General features: G+C 42.3%; 1 protein-coding gene across 2 annotated transcripts in view; it reads left to right on the top strand.

Moving 5' to 3' along the window:
* The first annotated feature begins 3193 nt into the window (after nt 1-3193).
* The window catches only part of RELL1 (RELT like 1), a 52488-nt gene continuing 34532 nt past the window's right edge, over nt 3194-21149 (top strand). Inside the window, exon 1 of one of the 2 annotated variants that reach the window (XM_090035739.1) lies at nt 3194-3451. In XM_090035739.1, coding sequence (XP_089891865.1) covers nt 3358-3451 — 94 coding nt within the window. In that variant the 5' untranslated portion in view covers nt 3194-3357. The remainder of the gene's footprint in view (nt 3452-21149) is intronic. The other variant, XM_090035740.1, reaches the window with a different exon arrangement.

Here is a 21149-nt window from a genome sequence, read left to right as displayed (position 1 = left end):
TATCCTGTCCCTCCCTTCTAGCGTGCCCACCTCACCCCAGATCTTGGTGTCATCAGCAAATTTGAACAGGGTGCTTGTCCAAGTCACTAATAAAGAGATTAAACAGTGCGGGCCCAAAGAACAAGCCCTGGGGGACCCCACTGCCCACATCCCTCCAGGCTGAAAATGACCTATCCACCACCACTGTCTGGGTGCAGTACCTTTGTGGCCCATCTGACTCTGGCATTGATGCCTACACAGCCACCTAGCTTTTTAATGAGAATGGGGTGGGGGACAGTGTCAAAGGCCTTCCTGAAGTCCAGAAAGACTATATCCACCATGACACCTGCATCCAATGATTTTGTGACCTGATCATAGAAGGCAATCAGGTTGGTCTGACAGGACCTGCCCCTAATGAATCCATGCTGGTTGCCCCTGAGCATCATCCCCCCTTCACAGATGTCCTTCACAGATGTGCTCCTGGATAATCTTCTCCAAGAGCTTCCCCAGGATTGAAGTAAGACTAACAGGCCTATAGTTGCCTAGGTTCTCCCTTGTCCCTTTTTTGAAAATGGGGACCACAATGGCCCTCTTCCAGTCATCTGGCACCTAGCCAAAGCACCACAAGCGCTCATAAAGCCATGCCAGGGGCCCCGCGATAACCCCTGCCAATTTCCTCAACACCCTGAAGTGGAAAGCATCTGGACCTGCTGATTTGAACACATCCAGCCCCTCCAGAAATTCCCTAACTCAGCCCTCCCTGACCCTAGGTCTGTCAGAGTCTCTCCTGAGACCGCCATCCTTACTTTCACTGGGGGAGTCCTAGTCCCTGCACAAAAAAAAATGGAGGCAAAGAGATTGTTAAAAAGGTCTGCCTTTTCCTCTAGTACATCCACCAGATTGCCTAGCATATCCCACAGGGGCCCCACATTACCCAGTACTTTCTTCATACTCCCTATGCATTTAAAAGAGGACTTTTTGCTGTCCTTGATACTAGCCCTACTTCCATATCTGGCTTAGCTTTCCTAACAGCCCCCCCACAAGCCCAAGCAATGGATGTATACTCCTCTTTGGTGAGAGCCCCTCCATAATAACATAAATATGAACCCCTGGGCTATAACATAAAACAAGTACTATAAGCCACACCCTGGCTCCTTAAAAAACACTCATCAAGTATTGAGTACCTCCCAGCTCTGGGTACCTTGTAGACTCCTGGAGCCTCATTAAGCAGGACAACAGCATTTTTGAGTAGCTTTGTCATGCAGGAGTTCTCTCTTCCCCTAACCACTTGTCAGAAACCTCCCCTGCCAACCTCTGCCCTAGGGTTTATACGTGCCCAGAGGCCTGTCAGCTGACCAGCCTGGGTTGGTGGGCTACTAACCCCTACCCTCCTGGTGGTTGGAGTTCCTATAGACTTGGGTCTTAAGGGGGCAGCCCTGCCTCTTAGTCAAAGGGCTAGGGTGTCCTGTTATACATAGCTATGCCTAGCTTATCCCCAACTAATGGCTATCCAACCTCTTCTTAAACACTGCCGGTGCGGGAGTCCACATGTTCCCTAGGCAGTCTGTTTCAGTTATCAGCACAAGGGCCCCTGTCTAGGAACGGGAGAGAGGTGCTTCTGGGGAAACAGGACAGTGTGTGTTTCTTTGCAGATAACACAGACAGCTGGAGCAGAAGAGAGCTGCTCTTTCCCATGCAGGCTCTAGCAGAGAGCAGGACTTTCTGGAGCGGCAGCACCAGCCATGGTTATTGGGCTGCCTCTGTGAAGGAGAGCTGGTTAACCCTGTGTGCGCCTGCTGAAATTCACTAGAGTCTTGAGACTTAAGCTGGGGAGATGTACTGAGGGTATCTTTAATTCAATCTGTATAGTGTTTTAGTTCATTGATGTGTGTCTTTGACAATTAGATTATTGATATCCCATTCTATTAACTTTATTCATATGTTGACAGTTTTGTAAATAATAAACTGTGTAAATAGTTTAGTTTTGTAAAGAATAAACTGTGTAAATAGCTGGACCGTGTATACTCTAGTGTGTGGGGAAACTACAAGAAAGCACTCCATGGAGAGGTGGCCCCACCCTTAGGGGCTGGGAGGTTGACAGAGGCTGTTTGACACCCCAAGACCCTGAATCTGGATGTGGCTGTGGGTAGCACCGTGACAAGGGTTACACACAGTTGTGGTCCTTCTGAATTCATTGCAACAGAGAAACTGCTCTACTATTTTTCTGTAGCCAAAACATTGAGGAAAACTAAGAGCTGGCATTTTTAAGGGGTGTCTCAAGTCTAAAAAACTTGAGAACCCCTGTGCTACAAAAGGGCCAGCTCTCAATACCCTTTGCAATGCTGCAGCCTCTCAAAGGTGATGAAAAACAGAAGAGTTAACAACACTTAAATGATGCAATAAATCTTGAAGTGTGTGGGAAAGGACAGTGGTATGCCTTAGGGCCTAAACCACAGCCAGCTTGCAGGGATCAGAAAGAAGATCTTCTTTTGTGCAAGTTGCTTCCTAAGTGCCAAGGTCTGGGTTTCTTCTGCTTGACTCTGGGCCTCCCAGGGATGGATCCAGGAGCAGGGAGGGACGGGATGCACTGGTATCCGTGCAGCCCCCCTGATTCCTTCTCCACTCAAAGTTTGAAAGTGCCTGGCAGTGGCAGCCAGGATCTATGTTGTAGCTGTCTTGGTCTAGGGAAAAAAGAGAAACACAAATCAAAGCAGTGGCAGCAGCATTTCTAGGCAGGCAGTGCTGAAGGAGTCCACTGACATCATAGCTCCTGATAATGCCCCATGCTCCCTGCAATGCCTTCATTTCACAGGTGTTAGGGACCCGCTCTGTCCTTTTGTGAATGCTCCCGCTGTGCCACCGTCCCGATAGCCTTCCTTCCGCTCCTGGCGCTGCAGCTCCTCTGCACATTGTCATCTCAGCCCAATGAAGTTACTTTGGTTCAGGCTGCCCTACAGCCCCTCGCCTGTTAGTAAAGCTTCTAGCTTATTTTGAACGGAACACCATGCGGTGTCATACATCAGGGACAAACGCATGCGGGGCTTCATACACCATGGCCATTTGTGGTTCCCTACGCGAGAAACAACACGTGCGGCTCCACAGGCAGGTGCAGCTCTTCCCCGCTCCCGCGATCCGCCCCCGGGGCCTGTGCCCGCTACCTCGGCGGCAGGGAAGGGCGCCCTGCCTGCTCGGGGTGCCGGGCCGCCTCACTGCCCGCCGGCCCAGGCGCTGCGAGCGCAGGACCCCGCCCCGCCCCGCCCGGGCGCGGCAGGGCTGAGCGGAGCTGGGGCCCGCGGCTGTGGCGGAGCGGAGTCCCGCCTCTTCCCCTCCCGCTCAGCCCAGCCCGGGCAGGCGGAGCCGGGCGGCGCGGCGGCCGGGATGGCGGCGCAGGGAGCGGCGGCCGCGGGCTCTGCAGCTCCGCCCTCGGGGGGCGCCCGGCTCGGCTCCGGCTCCGGCTCCGGCTCGGCTCCTGGTGGGTGACGGCGCCGCGCTGCTCGCGGGACCTTGGCCGGCTCTGGCCTCCGGCCCTGGCTTCGCTGCGCCCCGCCCCGTTTGCTTTTCCGGGAGCCCCTTTTTTTAGGGGCCGCGCCCGCTTCGCTGCTGGCGCCCTCCGCTGCACCTCCACGCCCCGACCCCTGGCCGCCCCTCTCCGGCGCCTTCTCGTGCCTGCTCTCGCCCCAGGGCGGGTTGGGCTGAGGGGACTCAGTTCCTCCCTGGTGGCTGCTTTCTGGTGGACAGGGAGTGGGGGAACGGAAGGCCCCTGGTCCCCATGTCTGCACGGGACGAGGGCCGGGGATCCCTTAGCAGAGACCCTGGTTTTTTGCTGGCAGCTGGCTCAGCCCCTGTTTCATCCTTCCTTTTAGTGTTTTAACTTTATTTTTTGTCCCTGGTACCAGCCTTCTCTTTAGCCAGGTTTCCCATGTGGCTTCCCAGAGCCAGGGAGCCAGGCTGGTTAAGTCCTACGTCCTTGTTTCATAGGGAGCAACAACCTTCTTGGTTTTCTGTGTCATAGGCCATCAAGCTCTTCGGTGATGCCCTCCTGGTTGCTTTAGGTGCAGGTCGCCACGTGTATGCTAAACAGACATTCGTTTAACAGCTGTTCTAGCTTTTTTTGTTAATATACGTTTGGTATGTCTGAGTTAAACTTGGAGGCAATAGAAGTGAGATATATAAATTGCAGCCTGCCGGCTTGCCTTTAAATATTTCATCGGGCTACTTGAGGGGAGAGAACGTGGTCCCTGAGGCAGAAATATGTCAAAAGAGTTCTTAGACCTAGAGATGCTGTCAATTTAAATGTGGCTCAAAATATCCATTTTGAAAACTGAACTCTTACAATTTCCAAGACAGGTAATTCTTATTAGAACAACTTCTAACAATAAATAATGGTTTTAAATGAAAATTACTCTGCATCTTTTCCAGCCTCAGACATCTGACATCAGAGCACTAATAGTCCCAAATTAAAACTGACATCATTGCTGTTCGTTGGACAAGATGAGAAATGCAAAGAGTAATTGGCACATTGACACGTAAACTTCTTAAAAATCTTTTAATATTTAACAGCATCTTTGGTATTTGTGTATGGATTACAGATTGACTAGTTTTTGGACACCTTCATGAGTGAAGGTGGTAAATCAAAGAAGTTGAAACTTAGAATCTAGTGGGGAAGTGAATACCTGGATAGACTATTAGGTGCTGGGTATTACTCCCAGGTGTTTTATGGTGCTTTTTTTATACCTGTTGTTAAGAATTGGTTGGATGTAATGGTATCTAGCCTTTTCTACAGTGTAGCTGCTGCTGGTGGCACTGCTCTGCTGGGTCTGCAAATTCAGTCTTTGAGTGCATGCCAGCTTGAGCAGTGTATCTAGTGATAGTTAAGTTGACTCTTTAAGCATTACAAAGTTTCCTTAAAACATGCTGGCCTTCTGGGATTAATAGTTTGTACTGACATGCAGTTCTCTTGCCTCAGGCTCACACTCATTTCTTTTTTCTTTATTTCTGGCATGTATGTCTGGGAAGGTAAGAGACGAAGGGATTTTTTTCTTTCTGTCTCTAAACTTAGCAAGTCTTTCGTTCATCAGTTATTCACTTTACTGTAAAATATTATTGATAGGGAGTTATTACATTAACTGTTGTCATCTCAGTATTAAGTTATGTATGACACGTGATTATATATTCTTTAGTTGCTATGTGATTACCCAGGTATAGGTTCTTGAAGAGAGACTGCCATTTATACATTAGCTTGAGGGAGATTTGTATGTGTTCATTATTCTGCTTTCTACTAGATCTAGATTGTGTTTGAAGACAATGATACAGGTGAATTCTAAGTGTGGGGCGTTCAGTGAGAGCAGGGTTTTTTGTAATTTCAGAAAAAATAATTCAATCCCAGGTGTTCTTAGATGGACAGGGCCTGGCTTCTGAAATCTGGACGTGGCAAACATGACAGGCAACAAAAATAAATTGAAGGAGTCCTCAAATAAAAGAAGAAAAAAACGAATCTTTTTCTTCTTGGATTTGTCAGAAGTTTTTCTCCTCTTCATTACTTCCAGCCCCTCCCCACTGCCTTTTTAAGAAGCAGATTTGCTCAGCTATATTTTTTCACAGTTCAGTTGTCATATCAAGAATCTTGGAAGGGTGAAGTGAGTTCCCACTTGATGTTGAACTGTGCTTAAAATGTCTGTTTTCAGGTTGGTGTTGACTATATCAGCCTCTGACCCAGGAGCTGAAATTGGCTTATGGAGCCATGTCATCTGACCACTGCTTACCCTCCACCAAATTTCTTCAACTGTGTTCAGCTCTGTGGGTCAGGTGACACAGCCCCCTTATGTTGGGTTGCTTCAGTGTGCAGGATCTAGGCTGATGGACTGACTCATGGTGGATTTGGCCTGTGGACTGATCCCACTCATGGGGTTTGACCCACAGAATGCCCCTGTGTCACTTACCTGGTCCAGGAAGCCAGAAAGTTAAGCACCACTGAGCTCTGGAGTCAATATTGACAGTTCATTTCTCTGGTGCTTGCTAGATTGCTTGTCTCTAGGCTTATATGAGAAGGTGTGCTGGCTTAAAATAGATTTTTCACATTGATTTTCACTAAATCAATGTAAAATATTATGTAGGGACACTTACATCGGTTTCACACTATCTGTAAGATTAGCTAGTGACTGTTATTTTACTAGTACGAGATTAAGGCCCCTAGGAGATGTTATATTTTTCAAGATTAGCATGTTAGCCGTGCAATAAATTGTAACATGCCACATGCGTAATCAGTTTTATCACCTGACAAAAATGGTAAACCAGACATTAAATATGGAAAATCTTTGTGTCTGGTTTACATTGTGCTTTAATTTGAACCTGTGACTTGAACCTCACAGATCTTGGTGCATGTGCAGCAAGCTGAAGGCACACCATTTACAGCTGTGTGGCACGGGGAGATGGGGATAAGCTCTCTGATTCTCCAGTTCTCCACTCCCTAGCAAATGTGCAACGTGGGTTGAAGAACTTTATCTCAGATCTGAACAGTCTTGCATAGTGCCATGCCATATCTTGAGCATTTGACATGGCAGGATGCGTGATTTTTGGGATCTGTGATGAAATTCCTCAGAGCCCATTGTATGATTAAATTAAGTCTTCTAGGAGCCTGACTGATAAAATTATAATAAACTAACTAAACTTTATGTGCATCTAGAAAGGGTTTGGGACATATTTAGCATATTTATTAAGCCAAGTCAAGCACTGTGTTTAGACTAAGCCGTATTAGGAAATTGGCATTGACGAAAATTCCCCAGTCTAAACTAAATAAATGAAAAAAATTGGAATTGTACATTCTTCAGAGCAGAGTCTTGATCTGTGTCTGGGGCTCCAAGGCATTGAAAACTAGAAATAAATAATGAAACCTGATCTTTTCTTATCTCCTCATCCTTTCATCCTTATTGCCACCTTAGATTTTTGTCAGCTGCACAAATTAATTTGTGAATTAATTTTTTTAGTGCCCTTTTGTTTGTATTGTAATTTTTCCTGTCCCATAGGGGAAAATTGTGCAAGGTGATTGTTTCTTCCTTGTTTTCTGTCTGTGGGGATCACCAAGTAAGTAGAAGTTATCAGGAGTCTTAGTGTCTTTGTTCTGAGGGGATTCCCTTGCTTGCATGAAGCAAAGAATGCAAGGATGTATGCATGCTTTCATAGTTTCTAGGGTCGGAAGGGACCTGAGCAGATCATCTAGTCCGACCCCCTGCCATGGCAGGAAAGAGTACTGGGGTCAAACGACCCCAGCAAGATGTTCATCTAACCTCCTTTTAAACACCCCCAGGGTAGGAGCCTGCACCACTTCTCTTGGAAGCTGGTTCCAGACCCTAGCTGCCTTGACTGTGAAGTAGCGCCTGCTGATATCTAACCTAAACCTACCCTCTGCCAGCTCGTGACCGTTATTCCTGGTCACTCCTGGCGGTGCTCGGGGGAACAGGGACTCCCCCAATGCCTTCGCTTGCTGCTGCTCTGTTTGAGCCACTTTCTGCCTTGGCTCGTAACTATTACCTGCTTCTTGACTTGAGGAGCAAAAGGGTAGTGCATTTTTAGAAATCTAAGTCCTATTTTGTGTAGTGTTGAAATTAAGTATTGAAGTGAATCTGTAGAGAACATTTGGAGATTTAAAGAAATCATCCAAGTTTGCAGCACACTGATTTTCAGCATCTTCAGTTGTTGACTTAAATCTTAAAATAGATTATAATAAAAAAGTATTTTATTTTCCAGTAGTGAATAAGTATTATGGATCTGAGCCTTGTCTAGTTGAAATGATGTTTTCTCACCTAGGTGGAAGTTTTAGTGTTGGTCTTCTCATGGCCCAGTTCCAATTCCCTCCAATTTAGAAGGAAAACATTGCAATTCCAGTGTCTCACAATTTCTTAATTTTAAATAGTGAAGGACATAAGCTAAAAGTAATTCTAATATGGTATCCAAGTACATGGGGAAAGCAAGCAAAAAGTGAAATGCGAAGGCCAAAAATGGCTTTAGTTTTTTGTTTTGTTATGTTTTTTTAAACTGGCTGGTATTCATAGGAAAAAAGATGTAAATGAAATGTTTCTGAAAGCAGACTTTCTAATGAACAGCTTCTAGGATGAATATTTATGTCCTGAAGTGTCTAGGGAAGAGAGAATTTTTTATTTTCTTGGGCTAATAAATGTTACAAGAAAAGAAAATAGATATCGGATTGCTAGGAACTGGAAGGTTGTGGGATGTCATATGTTTTTTTTCTTGGGTGTATTTTACTGAGTGATAAGGCACAAGTAGTCCCTATGTATAGGTAACATCAAGCTGTACGTAACCTTATTCTTATGCTTCTATGCATTGTGGTATTTGACATGCATGTCATTTTGATATAGCATTATATTATAACCAAGGCTGTTTTGTGAGGCAGTGATATACTTATGTGGCCCTCACTTATTTACATCGAGAAGAGATAATGGCTTGGAATTAGAATTTAACTTGAGTCATTGACAATCTCCCTTGTGGACCTGCTCTGAGGCACACAATGGTGAATTTACATTCTAAAAGAAGTGTCTCTGGCTACTCAAACTATGGGGGAGGAGGGGGGGGGGGAGGGAGGGAGGCAGTGAATCAGGGTGACTACCCCGGGGCCCATGCTTTGGGGGGCACAGCGGACAGTGCCATACAGGCCGCTGTGTGCTGCTAGCTCCGTGCTCTGGCTGATCACCTTTGCAATCTGGCTGCAAACCACACTGGCCCCGCATGGGCTGATGTGCCCTGTGCCCCACACACCCCTAGGGATGGCTCTGGAGGAAAGGTAATGCATTAGATTAGCAAATCTCTGTCTGAAAGGATCATGTATTCCCTTTGTTCTAATTAGTTCAGGAAGGACTTCTGCTCTAGCAAACACTCTTGTTTGGTTGGGGGCAGGAAATTACAGGCATAGTGTCCCCCCCCCCCCCCCAAGAATTCATGAGGTGGCATACGCCTGGTCAGATAGGAAACTGTACTTAAGCCTGCTTTGAGAGCAGGTTATTGTCTTTCATTTTTCTAGGTATAGAGGAGGCTGAAGTCCCGGAGCTGACAGGAGAACTTGTAGAAGGCTCTGGCAGGGAAGTCGGAGACTGAAGCTACATTTTAATGCGTTAAAGTTGGGTAGGGACTACATCTTTGGATGTAAGGTGCGGAGGAAGAACAGGTTATTCTTGTATTTTCTTGTGTATGTTTTTTCTTATCTCTGTCTAGATCTCAATATATGGTCACTGACTTCTTACACTTGTTCTTAAAATATTGTTTGTTATCATTTTACAAACCACTTGTTGGTGATGCTTGCAATTCCAGACTATCTGTCTGTACAAGTTTGCCCATTCTGTGCAAAGGGGAATTCATTTTTTCTGAGCACAGGACTGGACAAGGGTATGATTCTTTAGCTGGCAAAACTGCTTCTGCCAAGAGCTGGCAAGGCCTGAGCAAGACTGGTTACACTGAAGTGCCCCAAGCCAAGAAGTTGGTCCTCAGTGGCCAAGCAGTAGACAGCAGAGAGAGAGGGTTTGGGACAGAAGGGCACCAAAAAGGTGTGAGAACACCCTTAGTGTGAGTCTTAAAGGCTCACCTAGACTGTATCCAGGGCTGGGGTATGTACAAGGGTAGATAGATTGCTTGACAGATTGAATGTCAGATGAGATGTTTTAAGAACCGGTAAAAAGAACTAAAGCCTATATTAGCGCCCTGCTCAGTATGTAGGATCTCTGAAATAGGAGGGAAAGGCAGTCAACCTATGGCACCGCTAGTATATAGTAGATGCACGGGGCAGGGAATACAGGGAGCAAAAAGCAGAGCAGTAGATGAATGGTGGGGAGGGGATTGGAATGGTTCTTGTGGAGTGTGTGGGGCTTTATCTTGTAGCATGGTTGCCAAAAAGGTTGCCCCCCACTGCAGCAGATGGTACAGAGGCTGTCCAGTAATAACTATAACTTGTAATAATTGCTGTTAATAGAAGGTGGGCTTATTTGGGAAGCATTAACTGGAGGCTTTTTTTTTCTTTCAAAGGAGTTCTATAAGATAGGACTGGCAGAAAATTTTAACCAGACCATTAAGTGCATCTAATGCAGCTGGACCTGTGTCCTGGGGAGCAAGAGCAAGCTCTGATTTTCCATGATAAAGCAACCAAAATCAAATGCCAAAATGTATAGGTATTTAGAATTTATTTTATTATAATAAATAGGCACTGGTAGGCTTCCAAATTGCTTTAAAACATTATGTTCAACCGATACCTATGTATATAGTGGCATTTCAATTTACTTGCAGAAAAACATGAGTTTTAAGTTTTTAATCAGAGAATTTAGGGTTTTTAAACATTGAAAACGGAGATCCCTGGTTTAAGGTGCAGTTCAACACTGCGCTCTGCCTCAGGAGACACTGCTGACAGCTATCATTTTGTTCTTTCATCATGTGACTTTCTGTCTAGTTTTCTTTCCTGTTTACTTCCTGCTTATAACAGTCACATCAGCTGATGTGCTGTTTACTAATAGAAAACTACGTTACTTCTTTTTTGCCTAGCAGTTAGTCAGAATTCCAGGGCCTATGTTTCAATTATGGGAGAAATGACATGTCATAATTTCTTTAATGAAATTCTCTTAATAACTAAAGAACATCTACATTTTTGTTTAAGGTGGATAAAAATCAGAGATTAAAATTTGTTTTAAAAAAATCTGATTTTTTTAATGTAATTGTATTTTAAAAAAAAGTAAGATGCTTTTAAAAAAAATAAACCTATTTTTTTTAAAATAGGGTTAAAGATAGTTTTAATTAAAATATGTTAAAGTTCAAAGATATCATCATAGAATAGGGATAATAACCTCTTATTATATACTATTTGGGACAATATATTAATGTCACTTTTTTAGAAAAATTATATGAATAGGTCACAATAGGCCATCTTATGGGGTTCCCAGAAGCTCCTCTATAGATTAGCAAAGACTAAATAAAACTACTTAACCCAACCCATGTTACCACTTAACATGGGTAGTGTTCCGATTTTCTGGTTTTTACCAAATTTTACTGATAAATTACCTGATAATCTTTAACTGAAGTTTTTTTGGTTTTTACTGATGTACACCTGTTTTTCAGTTCATACTGTGCTGTGCTGCTTTGCTGCCTGCTGCACCGGTAAAGCAATGGGACATACATGGCACTTTGCCTCCTGTTGTGCCGCTAAAAGCAGTGGGATTCACATGGTGCTGCGCCGCTTTGCCTCATGCAGCACCGTTGAAAGTGGCGGGATGCACAAAGTGCCTTGCCATGCTGCTTTGCCGCCTGCTGAACAGTTGAAAGAGGTGGGATGCACGTGGTACTGTACCGCGCTGCTTTGCTGCCTGCTGTGCTGCTGAAAGCAGTGGAGTGCCACACCACTTTGCTTCCTGCTGCACTGCCACCCCCACTCCCCCTGCCTCCTGCATTAACAGGGCTTTTACTGTATCTAATATTAGAATTTTCACCTTTTTTTTTCTTTTCTTTTTTTTTCTTTTCTTCCTTTTATCCCAATTTCAACTCAGTTTTTAGGTTTGGAAAATAAACTCTGAAAAATTCCAGAATTATTATTTGAAAATAAAAGCTGAAATTTGTAGAACACTACCAGTGGGACTCAGTGCGCATTCTAAAAGATCCCTTTAAGCATCTCTGTGATGCTTGGTTTCAGTTCTCAAGCTGTGAATTTGTGTCTCCAGTGACAACATCCTCGTTAACAGCAGTCTATGGAGATGAGAGATAACAAACCTGATTACCTACCCATCACCCCTTTTGTCTCTCTGCACGTTTGTGTACACGCAGTCAAGCCCTTACCTCTCTAAAAGTACAGTTTCAGGGAGTTAAATGAATAGGGGTTTGTTCGGAGTGGAGTAGATCTGGGCAAGGAGGAGGAATCTGGAGATAAATGCAAGGAGGGGAGGGGCAAGAGAAACATTATGAGCAGAATATTCCGGAAATCTTGAGAGAGAAGTTTCTGAGTATACCCTCTCCATTGATTTGAGATGTAGCTAGGGAATGGTATGGTAGAAAGGAAAACCTATTATGGCAGCAGGTTTGTCAGGCCTGGCCATAAAAGAGGTTCTGTTTGAGAATATTTTAATCAAGGTTATACCAAACAACAATAATGCACTTTTGGTAGAAAACCATGATTACATTGAGGCTTCTTGACCAGTGATTTAAATTGTGGCTTAAATTGATTTGATTTAAATAAAATCTACCCTGGTTCTGTTCCTTGAATATATCAGAATCAAATAACAGCAGGCAATTTCTTTGTCCATAGTTTAAAGCCTCTTTCAACCAGCACTTTGCTATAAATGTTGCCATGGGTCTTTTTCTTGGTCTTGCTACTACCACTACTCTCTTGCTGCTTTCTACTTCCTCCTATTCTTTTTCTCTAACACTATCCACCCCTTTACTAAGACAAAGTTCAAAAGTTTAAGTAGCTTCTCACATGTGCCTTCTGTTTTGGGCAGTGGTATTGTGCTTACCTTTAGCCAGAAATGCCTCTATTTCAGCTGCCTGCATTAATAAAGGTGCTTAATAGTTACTAACGGTTATAGTGGATACCATTTATTTAAATACATATTTTTCTGTATTTAAATATGCACTTAAAATTCTTTTGAATTTTGATCACCTATTTTAAAGCCTAAACTTAAAATCAATTTCATAAAAATAATATTCAAGTTACAGGCCTTGAGAGTCTACTTGCAGGTCGTAAAGAGTCACTGGTTAAGCACCCAGACTTAGTTTGAAGTGTTAAACAAGCTTTTAATAGAATATTGTCTTCTGAAAGATGATGAAGAATATTTTATTTTTTCCATATATTTATCTAGTTCAGTCCCATGGTTACTTTATTCAGAGTCATAAAAATGATTAGAAGTTGAGAGATCAGAAAAACTTGTGTTTTTTTTTTACAATTTATAAATAGAAATGAGAGCTTAAAAGATGAGATTTACCTGTTGTAAGATCCTAAAGGACCTGGCTGCCCTAACCAATCAGTGCAATTTAGTAAGCACTAATGGTAGCTTAAGTTGACTACTGTATTAAAGCAAAGTTTTATTAAATACAAAACATTTTGTTTAAAGTTTACCACAGCTTTGATAAAGGTATAACTAGATGTAGCTAATGGAAATACGTTTTTAAATGCAGCTTGTGTGCATTTTTAATTGCATAACACTGCTGTAGGGGAGCCAGTAGGACAAAAATTGTTTGTTTTCTATGCATCACTTCCTCTGATAAGACCAGATGACTAGCTGAGCTTTTTCCATGCAATGCTCAGGTCTAGAAGTATGCTACAGTATGTGCAGTATGAAAGGTACCAGTAGATTGCACTTTGTCCTTTTTAGTTTAAGTAACACTTAGTTTAGTTAGCATAAAGCTATCAAAGAACAGGCTATTTAAGTAAAATATATATTAGGAAACTTCTTATAAGAAATTATTTTATTCTTATGATTTTTAAAAATGTATTCTACTAACTTACATTTTTGAACTGTACCAGAGAAACAAATTGCTTTTGAGGAATGCTTTGTCAGAAGTGCAGTGTACCAAATTGCAGATTTTGATTTATTGCACCAAATAATTGTAAGGAGTGTATCAAAAGATCTGAAGTCTGAAAAGCAGAAATGATATAGATTTTTTGGCAGTCAGAGAGAGCACTGTATAGAGGAAAATTGGATGGTAGAAGCTGATAAAAGGAATTGGTCAGAAGTGGATTCATTTGTCAAATTAGAGTATGAGAGATATGAAAAAGCAAAGGACAAAAGTATTTTTTCCTTATGTAGTTTATTAAAAAGTTAAACAGTTTCTTTCAACCTTTGAAAGGCTGCTTATTTTATGTGTCTGTGAATCCATCATTAAGTAGTTTCAAAGTAAATATCACCTCCCCCAGAATTTCTCATTCTGATTTATTAGTTAAAGGGTTGTAAATCATTCATTCAAAAAAAAAATGTAGGCAAGTCATGATTGGTACTGCCTGGCACCCAGACATGGAGGAAGAACAGTTATGTTGCCAAATATTAAACCTCTTCATGTATATAGGATAAATACAGTGGTGCACAAAAGAAAAACTTGATTGCTTACTGCAGAAGTATTCTGATGATAAAGTAGAAAATAATGGGGGAAAAGATGCATTATCTTGTGCCTTCCACTCTCACTGATCACCAAGTGCTGGGAAGAAGGAAGGCAGTAATAATAAAAGCAGAATGTGAGTTGATTCACTTGCAGGGCATAAATCTAGATTTGTGCAACATAAAAAAACTTTACAAACTGAAGGAAAACAAATTTGTATTGTGGTTAAGGTAACTAAATGGCCTGGTTAAGTTCCCTTCTTTGACGTTGTAACCCATTAATAGGGTTATAGACTTTAACCATATGTCTAAAATGTTGTTATAATAAATATGGAGTGAAGACAGTGCTCTGTTCTAGCATGTGAACAGATGGGAAAAATAATTTTAATTAAATGTAATATTTTAATATGGTGGTTTTTTCTGCTATATCCTGTTTTCTATGAAGGTTTCTAAATATAATAGATACCCCTGAGTCAGTGTTGAATGGAGTGGTGAAGATCAGTATCCTGTGACTGTGATCATGATTAGCTTGAGTGAAAAAAGCTAGTCTTGAGCTGGGACTTTCTATCTTTGATGTTTGTGACGATTCTTTTTTTTTTTTAAACAAAGCATGCCATCGTAAGAGATTGAAACTCTAAATTTGGTTTACATCTTAAAAATAATTTTTAACATGAAAGCATATAAAGAACCTGTAAGTGTCAAATTAATGTCTCTGGAAATCTTACCATTTTTAATAACTAGTCTTAATAAATAGGCAGATTTGGGGCCCTGAGAAAGAGATAAAAGGTGAAGAAAAAACATAACATTAATCTGATTGTTTTATACTTTGCATGCATCAACCCAGTAATGTCTGACAGACTGGACTTAGTGGTTCTCAGTCTCTTAGAATGAGGGCACCCTATATAACTTTGGGATTTGGTACCTGTAGTTGAGAATCACCATTGTGCTGCCTCTGCTTACCGCAGCAATTTTCAGCCAGGGTGAGGCTTGTGACCTGGGCAAAATTCCCTTTTGCCCCACTGGTATTTGCAGGAGTGGAGAAGGAGGCAGTTGTTTTGACCTGCCCTGAGTGTCCTTGTAACCTAAATGGCTGCTCCAGCCCAGCCTGACTCCTGTGGCTAAGCAGTGCTAAGGGCTGTGGCCAGAGTACGTTTTCTTGCCCCGGCCTTTCCCAGTCCAATATTGCATGTTTGTCCTCGAGATGGGGCTGTGGGAGGGTCCCACCCACCCAGTAGAAGCATGTGGGGTTGGACTGGAAAGGCTGGAGGAAGAGCTGCAGCTGCTTCCCAATCTCCCACTCAGGAGGTGCGTGGGGCATTTCATGTTGGTATTTCACCCACATCATGGCCTCCCTGGAAGGGGCTTACCTATAGAGCCTCTGCCCTAGGGTGAACAGTGCTGATGTAATGATGTACATTTGGAGTAAGACAAATATCCTTCACAGATGAGACTATTTTTTTTTTTTGAGGCAGAATATCAGAATGTTTGTAGTAGATTGAAAAGATACTAATTTTAAATGAATGATGCAATCCGACCAAAAATTCCAGCTAAAGGTCCACAGCTAGACAAGGTTGACTTTGATTAACTTGCTGGACAGATTTTGGTTTCAGAATTTGAGGTTCACCGTATCCATGTGGTGACATTAAATGCTTAATGTCTTCCTCCAACTTTGGGTTGTATATTCAATGTGTATGTACCTGATGCTGCTTTTGGTGGTTCAGAGGGTGTACTTAACAAGAAAAAATGTTACTGGACTAATACAAACAAATAATGAATTGACTAACATGACTTCAGTCATGTAACAGCTCTCAAACACTTTAAAATAAAGGTTTTGCAGTCTTGAAGAGAAGCAGTCCTTAAAGATAGTATAATGTGTGAGTAACTGCGACAAGAACTAATTGAATTTTCTTGGCATTTGTGGACTAGTTAGTATTTCCATTTCAAATTAAAAATAATGTTAATTTTTTGCATCTCTTTTTTCACTATGAGCATTTAAATCTTATGATGGTATACTGAAGAGTTTTAGGGGAAAGTTCTTGACATGTTGTGTAAAGGTATTTGATGGATGAATAAATCAATACTAGAAGCTTTGTTCTCCACATGAGCGGCTACCCATTCAGTTAAAAAGTATGAGCAGATTATTCTGTCGGTAGTCCTTGGTTATTCTTGTACGTGTAGGTTTTTTGTCATGCTCATTGTTAATAATTTTTTACACCATATATTTTTAAACATGAGACTTTACCCCATAAGAGAGCTGAGCACAATCTACATTTTCTGTAAAAATTACAAGTAAAGTATTAACTTAATATTTATTTTTAATATTTAAATGATCTAATGTTGCCAGCAAATATTAGGGGTAGCATAATTAATGCTCATGAAGATTTGTAGCTCGCCTGTGTGTTAGCTTTACATGGTTTATTTAAGCTTTCTGACTTTAATCGACTGAAGTTATTTGGGAGAATTAGATTGTACAGTTCTGAATGCAGGTGAAGGAAAACACTGTACTTTTAATAAGGGCTATTAGAGCCATGACAAACTCATCCAGCCCCACAAGCCAGATGAGTAGTTCAGGTCAGTCTAGACCTCATCCTTTCTCCCCATTCTGAGCGTACCAGGTTTGACACCTGCTTCAGCTGGTCTGGGACCTGTCCTGTGTGATGCAGGTCCTGGAGGGCAAAGTCCAGCTGGGGGCAATTTGAAAATTCTGGTTGAGTTTGGTCCTCGTTGACCTGAAGAAGTTAGCCTCATGCCCAAAATCTTGTCTAAGTCTATCCTAACCATGAAGTCAGTACAATATAAGATATCACCCATAAAGATCCTTGCCTCAGTGTGATTAGTCATCTTCACATCTGCTCATTAGTACACAACATTTTTGTGGGCTTGAGCTTTGATTATTGTAACTCTCAGAATAAATACCTTGTTTTTCAAGACAAAACAACTTGTCAAACACGAGCCTATCAAAACTGAATGCTATAATACGCTTTTTTTTGATGGAGAGAAGAGAGAACAAATGTGACATATATTAGTCATTTTGCTAATGTGATCAGATGGCACTTGGATGTTATAATGAGGAATGTAGTAAAGAACCTGTATAAATAGAATTTTTTCCTTTGTCTTTCTCTGTGTTTGACCGAATTTGAGACTGGCTGTACTTTTTTCTCCTCTGTTAAAAAAAAAAATCACCTTCTTCTGTGGACTTGACTAGATTTCAAATTGGTGCTTGACTTCAGGATTTCAAGTTGGTGATTTCCGAGGTCGGGTGGATGGCTGAACTCATTTAGCTTTAATTCTGTTTTTGTCATTGTAGATATTCTTAAGTATACTATTCATTATTGTAGGTCTTAACCTTTAGGTCATACAAAGCCCGTTTTCTCTTTGAGACTTTTATAATAGGGAAGAACAAGGAGGAAGAGCAAGCTCCTTGAATTTCTGTGCTGAGGGGAAAATGTATAGTTATGGAGAGCTCTTAGATTCTTGGATACTGGTTTTGTTTATTTTGTGTAGATGATATTATATATTTTAAATTAACTTATTTTAGAACACTTAACCTCTTCTCTTGTCATGTTTCTGTTTTATAAATTACTCTGTTCTCGTTTTAATTTTTTTCATTCCTCTTATTGTAAAGCCACCCTCAGCCTTTCTTGGGAAGAATGGCATATACATCAAATCAATAAGTATAAATCATATACAAAGAGAGTATTGTTTCCCATTAGAGTACAGAGGCAAATTCATTATATAAGGGCAACGGTGGACTGTTATGTTCAAAGAATGGTGTATTACTTAACTGGCTGAAATAGCTCAAAATTGTCTTAAGTTGCTGTTCTCTCAACTTTAAAAAGTTCTTCTACAGCAAAATCTATTCTCTCCTCTTTTTATGGGCCTGCTTTTCTGTGTGGCGGTGGTGGTGGGCCTGATCTGGGCTGGTGCTGAGATGGCAGGCCCAATCTGGTGTGTGCACTCATGCTGACCTCATGCTGGATCGGGTCCACAGACCAGTCCTGTGCACTGGATCTGACCTGTGACTGATGCCACGCCATTCATCTGGCTCCCAGTCAGGAAAGGTTGGGCATAAGTGTACTAAACAATAGTACAACAGGAAATACTAAAAGACATTCCCGTAGTCTTGGAAATGCTTTTCAGCTGTTTTCCTGTGTTTGAATCTATTTTTTGTATTTCAGCAGAACAAAAACACAGTGGTGTTATTGTAGTTTAAATAGGTGGGTGAATATTTGCAGTGCATACTTAAAAAAAGAAATAATTGTAAAACTGTTTCATGAAGCTTTCACAGTCTTAAAAAAAAAAAGAAGCAATATTTCCAAGTTACTTGCATGCTGGAGTGAGATTCAGGGGAAAGAAGCAGTGTGGTTAACCTTGTAACTTTGGACTCTGGGTCTCACTAATTGGCAGAGAGAGGGAATCTTGCCTACTTTTGGAGAATGCCACTGAGCTTAGCATGTGCAGCGTTAGGGTCTTACAGCAACATTTTGTTGCAGAAATGGCTGCGGTTCGTTTCTCGGGAGGCGAAGAACTCTCAGTCACAGACACACTCCATTAGTAACACAAAAGGTATATATTTGCAAATAGGGTCAGAGCGAAGACAAAAGATCACCCTCTGCCCCCGGGGAACACTTCTCAGCAGGCTTTATCCCCTCTCTCCTGAGCACGTGTGCAGAAGCAGGAACTCTTACAACTCATTTCCGGTTCATACAAACATATATGAAATGACGTCACGTCATCCGTCGCATGTGCATTATAATTAACTACTTAAGTATGCGGGGCGGATAGGCTTATATGCATTAGCTAATTGCGCCTGCTCAGAAAGTACTTTAGGTTACAAAAAGTTCAAACCTTCTTTGCCCCGAGGCCAGGACCATTAAAAATTGCAATTTACTCTTATCTGCATGAGAACGCTAAGGAGTATATGCTTTACTGTAACAAAGAGATAGTAAATTTGCAAAACAAAGAGAGAGTGATACCTTAATACAAAGAGCCCTTAGTAGCTTCTCCTCCAACCTCCCCCTCCCACCAGGGAGAGCTGACAGCTGTGCTGTTCTAACAACACTATTGATAATGCATTTTCAATAATATTTCTAACAATATCCCCGCTCAAGATGTTTTCTGCTCTTTACTTCATTTGGGCATATCAAGATAATTACGAGGAATTTTTCTGAGGACCATGACTTTTGCTGCAGTCTGTGCTTTCAAAGGGACTGCTGCGACCTGCATTCCTTCTACTGTGGTGGTTATCAATCTAGTGAGACAAGGAATAAGGCAAGGGATAAAAATCAAACCAGTCAGAGCACACAAAAGCACAAATCCTACTTTTTTCCACCAGGGTCCTCCAAATAATTGAAACCACCAGTCCTTATTCCATGTGGTTTCCCACGTTTGTATTGGTACATGGGCTATTTTCCTGATCTCTTTGGCAATCTCTAAGACTACTTTCCCGTTATCATCTATTTGGAGACAACAATTAGAAAGGTTGAACTTTCCACAGACTCCGCCATCCTCTGCGAGTAAATAGTCTAAAGCCATTCGATTTTGGTATATGGCTTCCCTCATCTGAGAACTCTGTCGGGCCAGCAACTCGAGAGCAGTGGCGGTCTGGTTAGTAATTACTTCCAAGACTGCCTGCAACCGGATGATTCTATTTAGCATATATATTGGTGTCCGGTATCCCCAACTCCCATCATTAGCCCATGTAGCTGGTCCATAATACTCAATGATCCTTTAAGGAGGCCACTCATCCTCCTTCTACTTTTGGGAGCCACCCTGTGTCAAACTTACATCAATACCTCTCTTGGCCCTTTTCCAATCATCATACAAAGAGACTCCCAGCTTATTTCCGACCTCAGATGGTAGCAAAAAGAAAGATGGTACAATTACTCCAATATAGCAGGTTCCTGTCCACCCTCGTGGTAGTACCGTATAGGCTCGCCTTCCACAAATCCAATAATGTCCTTTTAGGGCCCTGTTTTCCCCTCCCAAGGCTAGGGGTCACGACTGTGGAAAAGAAGGGGATAGTATTTGTTGCCCCTATGCCCTAAAGGGCCAGTGTAATAGTTACTCAGTTTAAACTGACATTTCCATACGCCATCTTTATCCCTATACTCGCACTCAGTTATTTCATTTGTGTCATTTAAGGCACTCCAATATGTATTAAACCTTGCCACCGTGCCATTTGGGTGTGCCCATTGCCAATTATAGATGTAGGTAAATCGTTCACCTCCGGCCTTTTCATATGCCTGACATCTGGTAGGGTCAGGATCGAAAGGTAATATTCTTGTCCTTTTGACCTTTTGCATCTGCGTGGAGATTGGGAGCCTAACAGCAGCAGAATTCCATTGATCAGCATACTTGCTGCATATTCGGGCCCATTTCAATGTCCATGTACACTGACTATGTCCCAAACTCCTCCCTGTACCATTACTGCTAATACAGTACTCTCCTAATGCCACTTGGGAAAGATCCCAGCTGCGGTTCTCATCCCATTCTTGACCAGTACTCTTAACATCCGCCTTGTCACTGACCAACCATTTTGGGGCCAAAGGAAAAGCCCTCCAAGGCCACTGTTCTCCGGCCTCTCGGAGCCCCCCACAGGCCCAGCAGTTGGTAAGATTAAAAGTACCTGCAATTCTTTCCATCATATCAACATACAAATTTGTCCCTGGGGGAGCAATTTGGGAAAGCGGGGGCATAGGCCAGCGGCTAAGGCTACTCAATCCTGCTTCTTTCATTATGCAGATAACAACAACGCACATTAAGATTCCAGCCATATTTTCCCTTTTACTTTCTTGTCTAATTTTCTGAGCTCTGATTAAGCCGTCTCAGGCGCACTTGGAGATCACCAGTAGGTTCACAGCTCCACTTGCTGGCTTCTTGTTCCGAAGACGACTCAGCTTCCGGAGTGAGCTCGTCTTGGGAGTTGATGTCCTCTGACGCTCGTGGATGTCGTTTCACACAGGTATGGTGTATCCAACGGTCATGGCCAGCAATCTTTACAGTGGTGTGGGTTGTTAGAAGTACCTGGAACGGGCCACTCCACCTCTTAGTCAAGGGTTCCTTTTTCCACCGCTGCACCAAGACCCAGTCTCCCAGGGA

This window comes from Crocodylus siamensis, chromosome 2, assembly GCF_052110815.1.
Source record: "Crocodylus siamensis isolate JL-2025a chromosome 2, ASM5211081v1, whole genome shotgun sequence".
In the NCBI taxonomy this organism is placed as follows: Eukaryota; Metazoa; Chordata; order Crocodylia; family Crocodylidae; genus Crocodylus; species Crocodylus siamensis.
Note: the sequence above shows the minus strand (reverse complement) of the source record. Positions and strands in the feature narration are given on the sequence as shown.